The 15,810-nt window shown below is 41.1% G+C and overlaps 1 protein-coding gene across 1 annotated transcript in view; it reads right to left on the bottom strand.

Annotated features, from left to right (window-relative positions):
• zgc:154058 (Transmembrane protein 150A-like) overlaps positions 1–15,810 on the bottom strand; it is a 123,657-nt gene that overhangs the window by 80,237 nt on the left and 27,610 nt on the right. Inside the window, exon 3 of the mRNA XM_061910108.1 lies at positions 7,742–7,789. Within this exon, the coding sequence (XP_061766092.1) occupies positions 7,742–7,789 (48 nt within the window). The remainder of the gene's footprint in view (positions 1–7,741; positions 7,790–15,810) is intronic.

The following is a 15,810-nucleotide window of genomic DNA, read 5'->3' on the forward strand; positions in this document are numbered from 1 at the left end:
ACTGCATCTGGCTCTCAGATAAATCTTAGCTGACGTTGCTTAACACGAAAAGTAATCAATAATTCCGCTGGTAATAACAGTGTTAAAAATAACGTTCAAAATATAAAACATTCTCATGCTTTTTAATCCATCCATCCGTTTCTACCGCACCCGTTCAAGAAGTCGCATTAATGGTCAAGAGTATTTTATTTATTATTGGTTAACTTCAGAATAACAATGTTATTAAAAATAATAGGGGGCATAGAATTCTCTTGTGGGACAACACTGTACAAGGGTACAGGTCTACGGGTTTCTCCTCATTGAGCTAAATTGAATCCAGTCTCTGTTGAATTCCTTGCTTCTTGTCTGTTTAATACAGGGGTGCCCATTACGTCGATCGCGAGCTACCAGTCGACCGCGGGGGGTGTGTCAGTCCATCTCCAGCCAGGCTTTTAAAAAAAATAGACCTAAAAATTAGTGATCATCAATCTTCACCAAGACGTCACTTAAATGACATTCACGGTACCGGAGGGTCTTGTGAGATGACGCTGGCTGCTGCAAGATCATTATTATGAAAATATGACCGAGAGGAAGGCCAGAAACACTTTTTATTTCAACAGACTCTCGCGCCGTACCTTCCGTCAAAACTCTAAAGGCCGACTGCACATTTCCTATCTTCACAATAAAAGCCCTGCTTCATGCTGCCTGCGCTAACAAAATAAGAGTCAAGGATCGCTTGTGCACGCCAGTTTTCCGAGACTCTGTATTTAGTTAGCGCAGGCAGCATGAAGCAGGGCTTTTATTGTGAAGATAGGAAATGTGCAGTCGGCCTTTAGAGTTTTGACGGAAGAGACGGCGCGAAAGCCTGTTGAAATAAAAAGTGTTTCTCGCCTTCCTCTCTGTCATTTTTAATGAACTGGCAGCAGCCAGCGTCATCTCACAAGACCCTCGGGTGCCGTGAATGTCAATCAAGCAAGCTACGGAATTTGCCGCCAATGTTTTTCTTGTAAAGTGTATGGAAGCTGGATGAATTAGATGCCAAAAACCAACCACTTTCATGTGGTATTGTACAGAAAGGACAACTTTTGTTCTCCTCCATTTGAAAATGTGGGCGTTATCATCATTACTGTCTGATTCCAATCAATGCAAGTCATCAGAATCAGGTAATACACCAACTTATATTCTTGTCTTTGTGAAAGAAAGACATCTATATGTGTTACACATGCTTGTATTATCATTAAACACATTTAACTTGTTTACAAAAATGTCTCTTTCATACATAAATAAATAAATAAATATAAATGATATATATAAATGAGGTAGATCCCTTCGAGTTGGTCAATTGAAAAGTAGCTCGCCTGCAGAAAAAGTGTGGGCACCCCTGGTTTAATACATGTCATCAGTGTTTGAACCTGACAGTTGTATCCAGTGTTAAAAATATGATATGGCTCTCACGGAAATACATTTTAAAATATTTGTCTTTCATGGCTCTCTCAGCCAAAAAGGTTCTCGACCCCTGTCATAGAGTGTAAGCGCAGGTTCTTACACACGTCACATACTGTCACGTCATACTTTTACATACGTATACGCCTTCGCCGAGCAGAGAAGTAGCAGCGTGGCTAACGTTAGCCGTCATGCTAGCGGAGCTTTGCGAAGGTGAAAAAGAAGATGGGAATCTGGTTACAAATGAAGGAAAAATTAATTCCCAATAAAAACAGCACTTGGTCCATCGTCTGGCGGTGGTTTGGCTCCAAGTGGGAATATGTCGAATAGACAACTTTAATTCGTCAAGTGTGGGGCACAAGCGTTGCTACCAAAAGTAGCATTACTGCTAATATGTAGCATCATTTGAAAAGTCACCTGCTAATAACTTTAATAAATAAGTTTTGGTAAATTGACTTAGTTGTGATTTACCTCTCTGCATGAAAGTTTAAAAAGAGCATATATAAATGCAGAATGAACAAGGTTGTTTTAATGTAGACACATAGAATTATCATACTGCTGTGATTATATGCATCAAGTGTTCATTCAAGGCTAAGGCAAAATGCGGAAATATATATCGTATATCACAATATGGCCTAAAAATATTGCCATATTAAAAAAAGGCCATATCGCCCAGCCCTAATTCCATGTATCATTATTACTGGAAAAGGTATGGCTAAGCATGTTACACAATACACACACACGAAGCAGGACGACACAAGAAGCTAAATGCTAGCTTCAATCAGTTTTAATTTCATTGACTAACAATTTTCGTCTTAGTTATCATCAACAACCTTTTTTTTTCCCCCGACTAAAATAAGACAATAATTAATTAAAACAAATGCACGCTGACTAACGCAATGACGAAATTAAATTACATTTTAGTGAACAAAAAAGATGGGTGGGACAAGTTCAGAATATATTCAAACACAGCTATTTAAAGGGGAACATTATCACCAAACCTATGCAGGCGTCAATATATACCTTGATGTTGCAGAAAAAAGACCATGTATTCTTTTAACCGATTTCCGAACTCTAAATGGGCGAATTTTGGCAAATTAAACGCCTTTCTGTTTATCAGTCTTTTAGCGATGACGTCAGAACGTGACGTCACCGAGGTAACACACCCGCCATTTTCATTTTCACATTACAAACACCGGGTCTCAACTCTGTTATTTTCCGTTTTTTTCTACTATTTTTTGGAACCTTGGAGACATCATGCCTCGTCGGTGTGTTGTCGGAGGGTGTAACAACACTAACAGGGAGGGATTCAAGTTGCACCACTGGCAAGAAATCTGCCGCCAGACCCCCATTGAATGTACCAGAGTGTCTTCACATTTAACCGGCGATGCTAAGACAGACATGGCACAGAGATGTATGGATAACCTGCAGATGCATTTGCAACCATTAAGTCAACGAAATCACAAAGGTGAGTTTTGTTGATGTTGTTGACTTATGTGCTAATCAGACGTATTTGGTCGCGGCATGACTGCCAGCTAATCGATGCTAACATGCTATGCTAATCGATGCTAACATGCTATTTACGCTAGCTGTATGTACATTTGAAACTAGATACCCACATTTAATGCGAAACAAACACTTACCAATCGACGGATTTAAGTTGCTCCAGTGTCACAAGATGCGAAAGTCCTGATCGTTTGGTCCGCACATTTTACCGACGATGCTAAAAAGGCAGCCATACTATGGGCCACTTCATTAGGTACACCCATGCTATGGCCGAATAGCGTCAATAACTATTCGCTCAATAGCTTCCATTTCTTCTTCAATTTCGTTTTCGCTATCTGCCTCCATACTCCGACCATCTGTTTAAATACATGCGTAATCTGTTGGATCGCTTAAGATGCTGAAATCTGAGTCTGAATCCAAGCTGATGTCGCTATATCTTGCTGTGGTAACCGCCATGTTGTTTGTATTGGCAGCACTGTATGACGTCACAGGGAAATGGATAGTGGTTTCGAAGATAGCGAAAATAAGGCACTTTAAAGCTTTATTTAGGGATATTCCGGGACCGGTAACATTTTGAAAAAAACTTCAAAAAATACAACAAGCCACTGGGAACTGATTTTTATTGTTTTTAACCCTTTTGAAATTGTGATAATGTTCCCCCTTTAAATAAACAAAACAAATTATGATTAAAGTGTGGCAACATGCATTGTAAATCTGCTTTACAACACACGTAGACGCCTGTGTAGCAGATTGAAAAAAATAGAAAAGGTGCCTCAAATATATTCATTGACCTTAGGGTTGGGCGATATATCGATATACACGATATATCGCGGGCCTATCTCTGTTCGATATAGAAAATGACTATATCATGATATTCGATTATACGTTCTCACGCAGTTGCTTTTAGCTGCGGACATTACACTGCATGCGTTTCCCACTCTTTCTTGTCTCTCCTTTCCACAGAGACGTAAAACAAGCAAACCTTCTTACATATGTCACATACTGTCGCGCGTGCAACGTCACACGCCCTCCCCGAGCAGACAGGTATGCTAACGGTGCGTTGCGAGTGGTAATACGCGAGAGAGAAGGTGTGAATCTGGTAACAAATGAAGGAATAATTAATTCCCAAGAAAAACAGCATGGGGTCCATCGTCTGGCGGTGGTTTGGCTTCAAGCGGGAATATGTTTAACATTTATGCGGCAAAAGCGTTGCTCCAAATAGTAGCACCACTGCTATTTGATTTCCTATTATGCAAATCATTTTTAGTTGACAGTTATTGAAATATCTTGTGTGACATCATGCACAAAAAGTGCACTTTATTGGTTTTAAACTATTCTGGTGGCATTCTGTACAAAAAGTGCACTTTAATTTGGTGTTGTTTTGATATGTCATCTTAGTGACATCATGCACAAAAGTGCACTCATAGCTTGTTTTAAAATGTCTCTGACAATCTTGCACTTTCTGTTTTGAAATGACATGAATGTTTGTGCCACTAGTTAATAACTGTTTAATAAATACAGTTTTAGTAATTTGACTAAGTTGTGATTTCCCTCTCTGCATGCAAGTTTAAAATGAGCATATATTAATGCAGTATGAAGAAGAATGTTTTAATGTAGACACATAGAATCATCATACTGCTGTGATTATATGCATCAAGTGTTCATTCAAGGCTAAGGCAAAATATCGCGACATATATCGTGTGTTGTGACATGGCTCAAAAATATCAAGATATTAATAAAAGGCCATATCACCCATCCCTAATTGACCTGTATAGCAAAAAAATCTCAAACTGCATCAATACTGACCATAAGCTTACACGACTTTTGTGTTAATGAAATGCATTGTAGGTAGTCTAAATAAAGGTGCTTTCAAGAAAACTTTAAAGAGGCCGGAAATTTAACAATTTATATTTTACTCAACTCAATTTCTGTAATTTCAGCTGACTAAAGTGTTGTTGACTACCTTTACTAAAACTAAATCAATTTAAACGACTAAATATTAAAAAAAAGACTGACTAAAACTAAATTAAAAACTGCTGTTAAAACTAACACTAGGGCTGATGGATCCAGATGTCGATATTTTCAATACCAGTATGTAAATACTAAAATGATTATATCGTACCTCGATCGCGTTTTACATGTAGAAGCATCCTCCCAAATCTGTTATTGTTTGCAAATAGATGTGATGAAATAGAAGATATGTTAGGCCAAAACTCGCCAGCTGATTACTTGATATCACACCAGAAAGCGCAACCGGAAGCAGCGGTCGCTCTCTTGTGTCTGCCGAAATTGTAAGCAGATAAGAATTATCTCTTACTCGCTGAAAATGATTTTGTCTGCACGCGAGAGTCTTTAAAGGGGAACATTATCACAATTTCAAAAGGGTTAAAAACAGTAAAAATCAGTTCCCAGTGGCTTGTTGTATTTTTTGAAGTTTTTTTCAAAATTTTACCGGTCTCCGAATATCCCTAAAAAAAGCTTTAAAGTGCCACTATTCATTTCCCTGTGACGTCACACAGTGCTGCCAATGTAAACAAACAATGAGAATACCACAGCAAGATATAGCGACATTAGCTCGGATTCAGACTCGGATTTCAGCGACTTAAGCGATTCAACAGATTACGCATGTATTGAAACAGATGGTTGGAGTATGAAAGTATTGAAGAAGAAACTGAAGCTATTGAGCGAATAGCTATTGACGCTATTCATAGCCATAGCATGGTCGAATAGCTGCGTTAGCATCGCCGGTAAAATGTGCGGACCAAACGATCGGGACTTTTGCATCTTGTGACACTGGAGCAACTTAAATCCGTCGATTGGTAAGTGTTTTTTTCGCATTAAATGTGGGTGGAAGGAAACGTAATATAGTTGCAAATGCATCTGCAGGTTATCCATACATCTCTGTGCCATGTCTGCTTTAGCACCGCCGGTAAATAGTATGTTAGCATCGATTAGCGTAGCATTTTAGCATCAATTAGCTGGAAGTCAACATCAACAAAACTCACCTTTGTGATTTCTGTGACTATCGTTACAAATGCATCTGCAGGTTATCGATACATCTCTGTGCCATGTCTGCTTTAGCACCGCCGGTAAATAGCATGTTAGCGTCGATTAGCGTAGCATGTTAGCATCGATTAGCTGGCAGTCACGCCGCAACCAAATATGTCTGATTAGCACATAAGTCAACATCAACAAAACTCACCTTTGTGATTTCGTTGACTTTATCATTGCAAATGCATCTGCAGGTTATCCATACATCTCTGTGCCATGTCTGTCATCGCCGGTAAAATGTGGAGCCACTTTGGTACATTAAATAGGGGTCTGGCGGCAGACACTTTGGCATCTTCGGGCCAGTGGTGCAACTTGAATCCCTCCCTGTTAGTGTTGTTACACCCTCCGACAACACACCCACGAGGCATGATGTCTCCAAGGTTCCAAAAAATAGTCGAAAAAATGGAAAATAACAGAGTTGAGACCCAATGTTTCCAATGGGTTGAAAATGAAAAGGGCGGCTGTATTACCTCGGCGACGTCACGTCTCCAGAGCGATAAACAGAAAGGCGTTTAATTCGACAAAATTCACCCATTTAGAGTTCGGAAATCGGTTAAAAAAATATATGGTCTTTTTTCGGCACCATCAAGGTATATATTGACGCTTACATAGGTCTGCTGATAATGTTCCCCTTTAAAGAAGACATGATGAACACAATCAATCTATCCTCCCAACACACCTGCTGTACCAGCAGGTATTAAAAAGGGGTCATATAAAGTCTTATTTTTCTACACTTAAAACACTTCCTTGTCCCCCCCGCGACCCAGAAAGGAACAAACGGTAGAAAATGTATGGATGGATGTTTTACAAACCATCTTCAAGCTGCTTTCTGACTGTCTCTTCAAGATGCGCATATTTGTGGGTGGTCTTATATCTTATTTAGGCTTTATATTGTTCTTATTTACAAACTCAAATAATTTGTCTCTAGGTACAGCAAAGCTTAGAGAACAATACCTAAATGATTTAAATAGGAGCCAAAAGTAGTTTTAACCCGTTAAATAGGAAAAAAATTGTTAGTTACATTCCATACCACAAATTTAATACATTGTCTGATTTACAACAATACTAGCAAATTCTAAATGTAATAGGATAAGCTTCATAAGAATGTGTGATTGTGTATACTTGAGTTCTATACCTACTCAGGTGGCCTAGTGGTTAGAGTGTCCGCCCTGAGATCGGTAGGTCGTGAGTTCAAATCCTGGCCGAGTCATACCAAAGACTATAAAAATGGGACCCATTACCTCCCTGCTTGGCACTCAGCATTAAGGGTTGGAATTGGGGGTTAAATCACCAAAAATGATTCCCGGGCGCGGCACCGCTGCTGCTCACTGCTCCCCTCACCTCCCAGGGGGTGATCAAGGGCGATGGGTCAAATGCTGAGAACAATTTCGCCACATTTAGTATGTGTGTGACAATCATTGGTACTTTACTTTACTTTAAATAATCTATTGTCAAACTATCGGATCGGGACTTGAAATCGGATTGGATCTGATGGAAAACAAACTCAGATCAATATTGGAGGCCAAAAATGTTGATCGGGACATCCTTCATTTTGTTCAAGATCTTACTTTTGTTCGTTTCAAAACAATAGTACCCCCTAATCCCCCACCCCCTTGTAATGCAGTGCAGTTCTAACCTTCAGTTTCAAATATTTGACCAAATGACAAGAATCAGGAAGTAGTCTCATTACATGCAGATACTTGGAAGCTTGATTCTGACAATAAATACAGGAAACCAAGTAAAAATAGGAAAAGAAACATACCAGTTATCCACAGGGCAGACATGCTGGTTGTACAGGGCCATGGCATACCTGGAAGGGGAGAGCAGACGTGCGATCAACCAAAAGGATGTGACACCAATTCAGCACTTTTATGAGGTGTTCTTTCACATTCAAGACCTAGAAAGTAGAAACCTTTGATAGTCCTCTTGAAGTGCAGTTATAAACAACTATAACCAATAGGAGGGGCTGAGTAAAGTACACACCTTTTTTAGAAATTGATATTTTTTAATCAAGATGGACATTTTTGAGTCTGCGCCCATGAAACTTTGCCAAAAAGGGTAGGACTTAAAGGGGTGCCTTGAGGAACGCCTCAGCTATGTAAATCACAAGTTTGGACCCCAGTGTTCTGTTTGCTAGGAAGTCATTGCAAGGATCTGCCAATGTGTTCACAGTGGTTCACTTTTCTCTATATAACAGAGGTAATTTTTGTTTTTAGGAATTTGCTGCAAAAATGTTTGTCTCCCAAGTTTTGAACTGAATTCAGTAGGCAGTATGGTTTCATGCTCGATTTGGCCCCGGGCCGGCAGTTGAATAGCCCTGCACTACAGTAACAGAAGGTGGTATTAAAAATTATTTTACACAATGGAATACAGACAGTCGTGTGATTGAATTAGGAGACCTCATTTTTCCTAATGACTGTAAACTTAATTTTTACAGATGAGTATACACAATACTTTCCACACACCATTTTACTGTAATAGTGCAAAGCAAAGTCAACTCATATCCTGACCTGCTACTAAGAAAAGCCCCGTTGATTCAACCTTAAGGCCCAAGTGATGTGATATTCCTTATCACTCTTTGCAGTACTCAGTAAGGCTAAAGACAGATAAAACCTGTTATTTGCGCAACATGGCTTCTGTCCAATAGTGGTGTTGAATTTGGCTCGGTCACTGACCAGCTACACCGCTCAGAAGTCAGTGACCGGAGGATCATGAGTTAGCGACCGCATTCCGGAAGATTAAGACCACTACGAAGTTGCATAATTTTAACGAGATAATCTGTTTGGATTTTGATTACCATCTTGACGTTAAAGACAGGAGTGACTGTCCAGAAAGGAACATGGGGCAGTTTCAGTAGGTGATTGAGGCTTTGCGATGCCTTTTCCGTGAATACATGCACAAGTCCTTCGGGTGTAGAAATGTAAATGACAAAAATATAAGCCAATGTGTTAAATACACAAGAGTGTGCGTGTCCATATTTTTCAGTTCAACTAGAAATCTAAATATACATTTTAACTGAGGATGGAATAAAGACAGGGGCACCTTATTTGTCCCGATTTCAAGAGAGCAGTTCAGTGAAAGTTTAAGTGCCAATTAAGAGTGTCTCCAGTGTCCTTGTCATACCGGGTCTTCTGATACGCACTAGACAAGAACGGGCACACAGACTGATTGATTGTGTTGTCAAAATACCCTTGCAATCATCTACATTCCGGGTAATAAAAGCCACAAAAACTCGGAAGCCAAATGCTATGAAGGACTCACAATTAGAAATTACTATAAAAATGTGTAGGCCAAAATTTGCTACTAAAATTACAGAATTAATATTTTTTCTAATTTAATTTTACATTTAATCGATAAGTCATTGCAGGCCAAAATGCAAATTGACTTGTAAAGTATTACTATTTGAATAGTTACTTCTAAAAGAAAGTTTAAAGGGGAACATTATCACAATTTCAAAAGGGTTAAAAACAATAAAAATCAGTTCCCAGTGGCTTGTTGTATTTTTTGAAGTTTTTAAAAAAATGTTACCGGTCTCGGAATATCCCTAAATAAAGCTTTAAAGGGCCTTATTTTCGGCTCTCTGCGAAGACACTGGCCATTTCCCTGTGACGTCACACAGTGCTGCCAATGTAAACAAACAATGGGAATACCACAGCAAGATATAGCGACATTAGCTCGGATTCAAACTCGGATTTCAGCGACTTAAGCGATTCAACAGATTACGCATGTATTGAAACAGATGGTTGGAGTATGAAAATATTGAAGAAGAAACTGAAGCTATTGAGCGAATAGCTATTGACGCTATTCATAGCCATAGCATGGCCGAATAGCTGCGTTAGCATCGCCGGTAAAATGTGGGGACCAAACGATCAGGACTTTCGCATCTTTTGACACTGGAGCAACTTAAATCCGTCGATTGATAAGTGTTTTTTTTTTGCATTAAATGTGGGTGGAAGGAAACGTAATATAGTTGCAAATGCATCTACAGGTTATCCATACATCTCTGTGCCATGTCTGCTTTAGCACCGCCGGTAAATAGCATGTTAGCATCGATTAGCGTAGCATGTTAGCATCGATTAGCTGGCAGTCAACATCAACAAAACTCACCTTTGTGATTTCGTTGACTATTGTTGCAAATGCATTTGCAGGTTATCCATACATCTCTGTGCCATGTCTGCTTTAGCACCGCCGGTAAAATGTGGAGACACTCTGGCACATTCAATGGGGGTCTGGCGGCAGACACTTTCGCATCTTCGGGCCAGTGGTGCAACTTGAATCCCTCCCTGTTAGTGTTGTTCGAGATGCCACCTCAGTAGAAGCATTTAAGTCTCACCTTAAAACTCATTTGTATACTCTAGCCTTTAAATAGACTCCCTTTTTAGACCAGTTGATCTGCCGTTTCTTTTCTTTTTCTTCTATGTCCCACTCTCCCTTGTGGAGGGGGTCCGGTCCGATCCGGTGGCCATGTACTGCTTGCCTGTGTATCGGCTGGGGACATCTCTGCGCTGCTGATCCGCCTCCGCTTGGGATGGTTTCTTGCTGGCTCCGCCGTGAACGGGACTCTCGCTGCTGTGTTAGATCCGCTTTGGACTGGACTCTCGCGACTGTGTTGGATCCATTACGGATTGAGCTTTCACAGTATCATGTTAAACCCGCTCGACATCCACTGTTTTCCTCCTCTCCAAGGTTCTCATAGTCATCATTGTCACCGACGTCCCACTGGGTGTGAGTTTTCCTTGCCCTTATGTGGGCCTACCGAGGATGTGGTAGTGGTTTGTGCAGCCCTTTGAGACACTAGTGATTTAGGGCTATATAAGTAAACATTGATTGATTGATTGATTGTTACACCCTCCGACAACACACCCACGAGGCATGATGTCTCCAGGGTTCCAAAAAATAGTCAAAAAAACGGAAAATAAAAGAGCTGAGACCCGATGTTTGTAATGTGTTGAAAATGAAAATGGTGGGTGTGTTACCTCGGCGACGTCACATTCTGACGTCATCGCCTCCAGCGCGATAAACAGAAAGGCGTTTAATTCGCTAAAATTCACCCATTTAGAGTTCGGAAATCGGTTTAAAAAATTGATGGTCTTTTTTCTGCACCATCAAGGTATATATTGACGCTTACATAGGTCTGGTGATAATGTTCTCCTTTAAAGATCAATGAAAGTCTTGAACAAATCAAGGACCTAAATCAGGACATAATGTTTCGTCAAAATGTTTACATGAACCCACTGACCTAAGCCCTCAACGTATAAATGAGTAGATTAGGTTGATACTGACTGGCTTCTGTGGATCCATGCACAACTGTTTCGGGTGCTGATGTTTGCCTTGAGGCGACGTGAATCATTATCTTGAAGTCATCCAAACCAGATGGCATACAAGCCGTCGTTAAAGATGATGGTGAGGAAACCCACAGGTGAGCGTGAAATATGGCCCAAAAGGTAGGAGGCTTACAAAATGCATACGCTTTTAAACACGCAACCTGAACACTGACAGCTTTTTGACAAAAAACAAGGTTGGCTATCACCAAATACACAGGTAAGTCAGGGATTTCCCTCAAAGAAATACAAGTAACTCACGATGGTGAATGATTCCACTGCATTTACTAACATACCAACAATGCAGCACTGGGACATTTCAAAATAAAAGTTCTCATATAGTAATAATAGGTTTACAAATGGCTGTAAACTTTAATTGCATGCCGAGGGGAAATACATACTCTACTTGGAGTGAAACTTGTTTTTTTTTTTTTTTATATTTCGAACTGAAACAGGCTCTTTCATGGAAAATTCTGCTCGGGTCAACATTTCCGAAGCAAAAATAACATTGGAAACCACAGGAAGGGTGTGATGCATGAACTATGAATTCATTTAGACACTATAGGCACCAAAGCCTCTCTGGATAGAAGCCACGGAAATCTATTTTTAAACCAAAGGTCGCAGCGTTCTATGAAATCCAAACATCACTTTCACATGGGATGTAGTGTTGCTTTTACACAGACATGCCAACGGGGTCACCAGAGATATGCACATTTCTTTACATTGCATCCTTCCAGTATTTACTTTACTCTCGTACAGTCACCAGCAGTCAAAGACAAAGTTATGCAACAAGAGGTCACATCCTCTGACATTCCGTTCGTCAGGGAAATAAGACCCTTGACTGGTCCTCGAAACAAGGCGCCCTTGTCAATGCAACAGGAAGGAACCTGGTTCAAAAGTGGTTAGAACTAGTTTAGAGATAGCCAGACAGCAGAGGGACATGTGCAAATATGACATGTGTACAGTTCATCAAATGTATCAAACCCTGGTAGTATTTTATAAGTATTGCTGCTAATACTAAATACTGTCACACAAATTGGTCTTGACTACACAAAGTGAAATATTTCATGCACAAAACCCCAAATCAGTGAAGTTGGCATGTTGTGTAATGGTAAATAAAAACAGAATACAATGATTTGCAAACCTTTTTCTACTTATATTCAAATGAACAGTTTATGAATAGTTTATGAACAGGTTGATAGATACCTTGCTACTAATAAACTAATGTACAAATTCCAATCCGGCTTCAGAACTAACCACTCCACTGACACATGCCTTCTCTATCTGACCGACCACATCAAACATGAGGATTTGATAAAACCTCAATGAGCTGGATGCAATCTTACCTGGAGGGGAGGAAACAGGTGGTAGAGGTGAACGACACTGTGTCCCCTCCCCTCTCAGTAAGCTGTGGAGTCCCCCAAGGCAGTATACTAGGACCTTTACTGTTCCTAATATACGTAAATGACATGCCATCACAGGCGGATCGACAGGCGGATCGGTGCGGCGTCTTCAGTAATGCGGACGTTGTATCGATCCGTTGTGGTGAAGAAGGAGCTGAGCCGGAAGGCAAAGCTCTCAATTTACCGGTCGATCTACGTTCCCATCCTCACCTATGGTCATGAGCTTTGGGTCATGACCAAAAGGATAAGATCACGGGTACAAGCGGCCGAAATGAGTTTCCTCCGCCGGGTGGCGGGGCTCTCCCTTAGAGATAGGGTGAGAAGCTCTGCCATCCGGGAGGAGCTCAACGTAAAGCCGCTGCTCCTCCACATCGAGAGGAGCCAGATGAGGTGGTTCGGGCATCTGGTCAGGATGCCACCCGAACGCCTCCCTAGGGAGGTGTTTAGGGCACGTCCAGCTGGTAGGAGGCCACGGGGAAGACCCAGGACACGTTGGAAAGACTATGTCTCCCGGCTGGCCTGGGAACGCCTCGGGATCCCCCGGGAAGAGCTAGACGAAGTGGCTGGGGAGAGGGAAGTCTGGGCTTCCCTGCTTAGGCTGCTGCCCCCGCGACCCGACCTCGGATAAGCGGAAGATGATGGATGGATGGATGGATGGACATGCCGTCAGCATGCCACTGTGAATTGTTCCTGTTTGCGGATGACTTGGCCCTGCTGGTATCCGGCAAGGACAAGTCACAGGTGGAACAAATCCTCAGTGCTGAACTCCTCAATATTTGCACCTGGCTCGCTGACAACAAGCTATCCATACACTTAGGTAAAACGGAATCCATCCTATTTGGGTCGCATATCAAACTTAAGAAGGTCAGTGACTTCACTATAAAAGTGGGTGACATTGTTATCACCAGGAAGGATGAGATCACCTACCTAGGTTCCATTCTAGAGGCTAATCTTTCCTGTGATAAAATGGCAACCAAGGTGATCAAAAAAGTCAACCAAAGAACGAGATTCCTCCTCTCTGATCAACAAAAGCACCTTGAGGATTCTAGCGGGAACTCTCATTCAACCCTTCTTCGATTACGCTTGCACCTCCTGGTACCCCAGCACCTCCAAAACCCTCAAATCTAGACTCCAAACATCCCAGAATAAGCCAATCCGGTTACTTTTAGACCTCCACCCCAGATCACACCTCAATCCAACCCACTTCTCCAAAGTGGGCTGGCTCAGGGTGGAGGACAGAGTAAAACAACTTGCACTGAGCCTGGTCTATAAAATCCGCTACACCTCCTTGATACCGAAGTACATGTCAAATTACTTCCTTAACGTAAATGACCGCCATAACCACAACACCAGGGGGAGCTCCACAAACCACGTTAAACCCAGATTCCGATCTAAGAAAGGTCTTAACTCATTCTCTTTCTATGCCACATCAATGTGGAATGCACTCCCAACAGGTATAAAAGTAAGTGCATCTCTATATTCCTTCAAAACCGCACTAAAACAACACCTCCAGGCAACTTCAACACTTTACTAATACCCTCCTCCATTCACATCCCATCTCCCCGGATTATAAACAACTCAAATGTACTTCTAATGTCTATACTTGTTCTTATGCTATGTGAACTCACTATGTTCTCTGCTGGCTGTACATATCCTACTAAATAAGACCTACACTGTTTCAATGTCCACATTTCTCTGTTGATACAATTGTTGATATCAACCAAAGCTCCTCATCCCACCCCCCGGATTGTAAATAATTCAATGTATATACTATGATGATTAACCTGTGTGATGACTGTATTATGTTGATAGTATATATTTGTACCATGAATTGATTAACGTGGACCCCGACTTAAACAAGTTGAAAAACTTATTGGGGTGTTACCATTTAGTGGTCAATTGTACGGAATATGTACTGTACTGTGCAATCTACTAATACAAGTATCAATCAATCAAATCAAAATAGACTGTAAAGACAAGATATTTAACGTTCGAACTGGAAAACAAGGTTATTTTTTGCAAATAGCTCATTTGGAATTTGATGCCTGCATCATGTTTCAAAAAAGCTGGCACAAGTGGCAAAAAAGACTGAGAAAGTTGAGGAATGCTCATCAAACACTTATTTGGAACATCTCACAGGTGAACAGGCTAATTGGGAACACGTGGGTGCCATGATTGGGTATAAAACATATTGTACACTACTGTTTCAGGCTATTAACCTTTATTGAAATAAAGTGTATTGTAATACACTATATTGCCAAAAGTATTTGGCCACCCATCCAAATGATCAGAATCAGGTGTCCTAATCACTTGGCCAGGCCACAGGTGTATAAAATGAAGCACTTAGGCATGGAGACTGTTTCTAAAAAACATTTGTGAAAGAATGGGCCGCTTTCAGGAGCTCAGTGGTGTCCAGCATGGAACTGTCATAGGATGCTTGCTACCTGTGCAACAAATCCAGTCGTGACATTTCCTCAATCCTAAATATTGCAAAGTCAACTGTCGGCTTTATTATAAGAAAATGGAAGAGTTTGGGAACTCAGCCACGAAGAGAGAGGGGTCAGCGGAGGAATTTGGTGTGAGGTTGTTTTTCAGGAGTTGGGCTTGGCCCCCTAGTTCCAGTGAAAGGAACATTGAATGCTCCAGGAAACCAAAATATTTTGGACAATTCCATGCTCCCAACATTGTGGGAACAGTTTAGAGTGGGCCCCTTCCTCTTCCAGCATGACTGTGCACCACTGCACAAAGCAAGGTCCATAAAGACATGGATGAGAGTCTGGTGTGGATGACCTTTACTGGCCTGCACAGAGTCCTGACCTGAACCCAATAGAACACCTTTGGGATGAATTAGAACGGAGACTGAGAGCCAGGCCTTCTCGACCAACATAAGTGTGTGCACTTTTGGAAGAATGGTGGAAATTTCCTATAAACACACTCCGTAACCTTGTGGACAGCCTTCCCAGAAGAGTTGAAGCTGTAATAGCTGCAAAAGGTGGACCCATATCCTACTGAACCCTATGGGTTAGGAATGGGATGGCATTTCAAGTTCATATGTGAGTCAAGGCAGGTGGCCAAATACTTTTTGGCAATATAGTGTATAGAGGAGG

Source organism: Nerophis ophidion, linkage group LG09 (assembly GCF_033978795.1).
Source record: "Nerophis ophidion isolate RoL-2023_Sa linkage group LG09, RoL_Noph_v1.0, whole genome shotgun sequence".
NCBI lineage: Eukaryota > Metazoa > Chordata > Actinopteri > Syngnathiformes > Syngnathidae > Nerophis > Nerophis ophidion.